Raw genomic sequence first — 846 nt, 5'->3', positions numbered from 1 at the left:
ACTAGATACACACTGAGGTCTACAGATCTGAGTATCAAGAACCTGACTGTAGCCAACTCCTTGATCATACTTTTTAAAGGAATCCCACTGACACTGACAGCTTTTGTGTCAAAGCATTCCCTGAGTGATATAGAGTGCAAACTCATCTTCTATGTTCACAGGGTGGGCTGAGTGATATTGAGTGCAAACTTGTCTTCCATGTTCACAGAGTGGGCAGAGGTGTGTCTATGGGAAATACCTGCCTCTTGAGTGTTTTCCAGGCCATCACCATCAGCTCCAGGGACTATAGATGGACAGAGCTGAAACTGCAAATTCACAAATACATTGGATTTCTCAGCATCCTGTGCTGGGTCCTGAACATGTTGGTCAATATCTGTGTTTCTATGTACATGGTTGGCAAGCGGAACAGCAAAAACAGCATGGCAGAAACTGATTATGGATACTGCTCTGGGACTGTTAATAACAGGACTGCACTATCACTATATAATTCACTGTTGTTATCCTATGATGTTTTGTGTTTGGGGCTCATGATCTGGGCCAGCGGTTCCATGGTTTTCACCCTGTACAGGCACATTCATGGGACCAACCTCTCCCCCAGACCATCCTCCGAGTCCAGGATCACCCAGAGTATTATTGTCCTAGTGAGAATTTTTGTATCATTTTACACCCTCTCCTCAATCCTTTCATTATATATCTCTCTTTTTCTTAAGCCCAGTTGGTGGCTGGTGAACACCTCTGCACTAATCACTTCTTGTTACCCTACAATCAGCCCCTTTGTTCTCATGAGTCAAGATCTCAGGATATCTAGGCTCATTTCTCCATGTTATGGGAGGAATGCACAGTTCC

At 44.2% G+C, this 846-nt stretch overlaps 1 protein-coding gene across 1 annotated transcript; it reads left to right on the top strand.

The window, feature by feature from the left end:
• Positions 1-5: 5 nt before the first annotated feature.
• On the top strand, positions 6-842 carry LOC102482341 (vomeronasal type-1 receptor 3-like; the record flags this gene model as incomplete). Its single annotated transcript, XM_006162950.1, has 2 exons — positions 6-105; positions 162-842. Coding segments are annotated over 2 exons (781 nt in total), but the record flags the coding sequence as incomplete, so codon positions are not given.
• Positions 843-846: the final 4 nt, after the last annotated feature.

This window comes from Tupaia chinensis, unplaced genomic scaffold (assembly GCF_000334495.1).
Source record: "Tupaia chinensis unplaced genomic scaffold, TupChi_1.0 Scaffold141208_1, whole genome shotgun sequence".
NCBI classification, from domain to species: Eukaryota; Metazoa; Chordata; class Mammalia; order Scandentia; family Tupaiidae; genus Tupaia; species Tupaia belangeri.
This window is presented reverse-complemented; position numbering and strand designations above follow the sequence as displayed.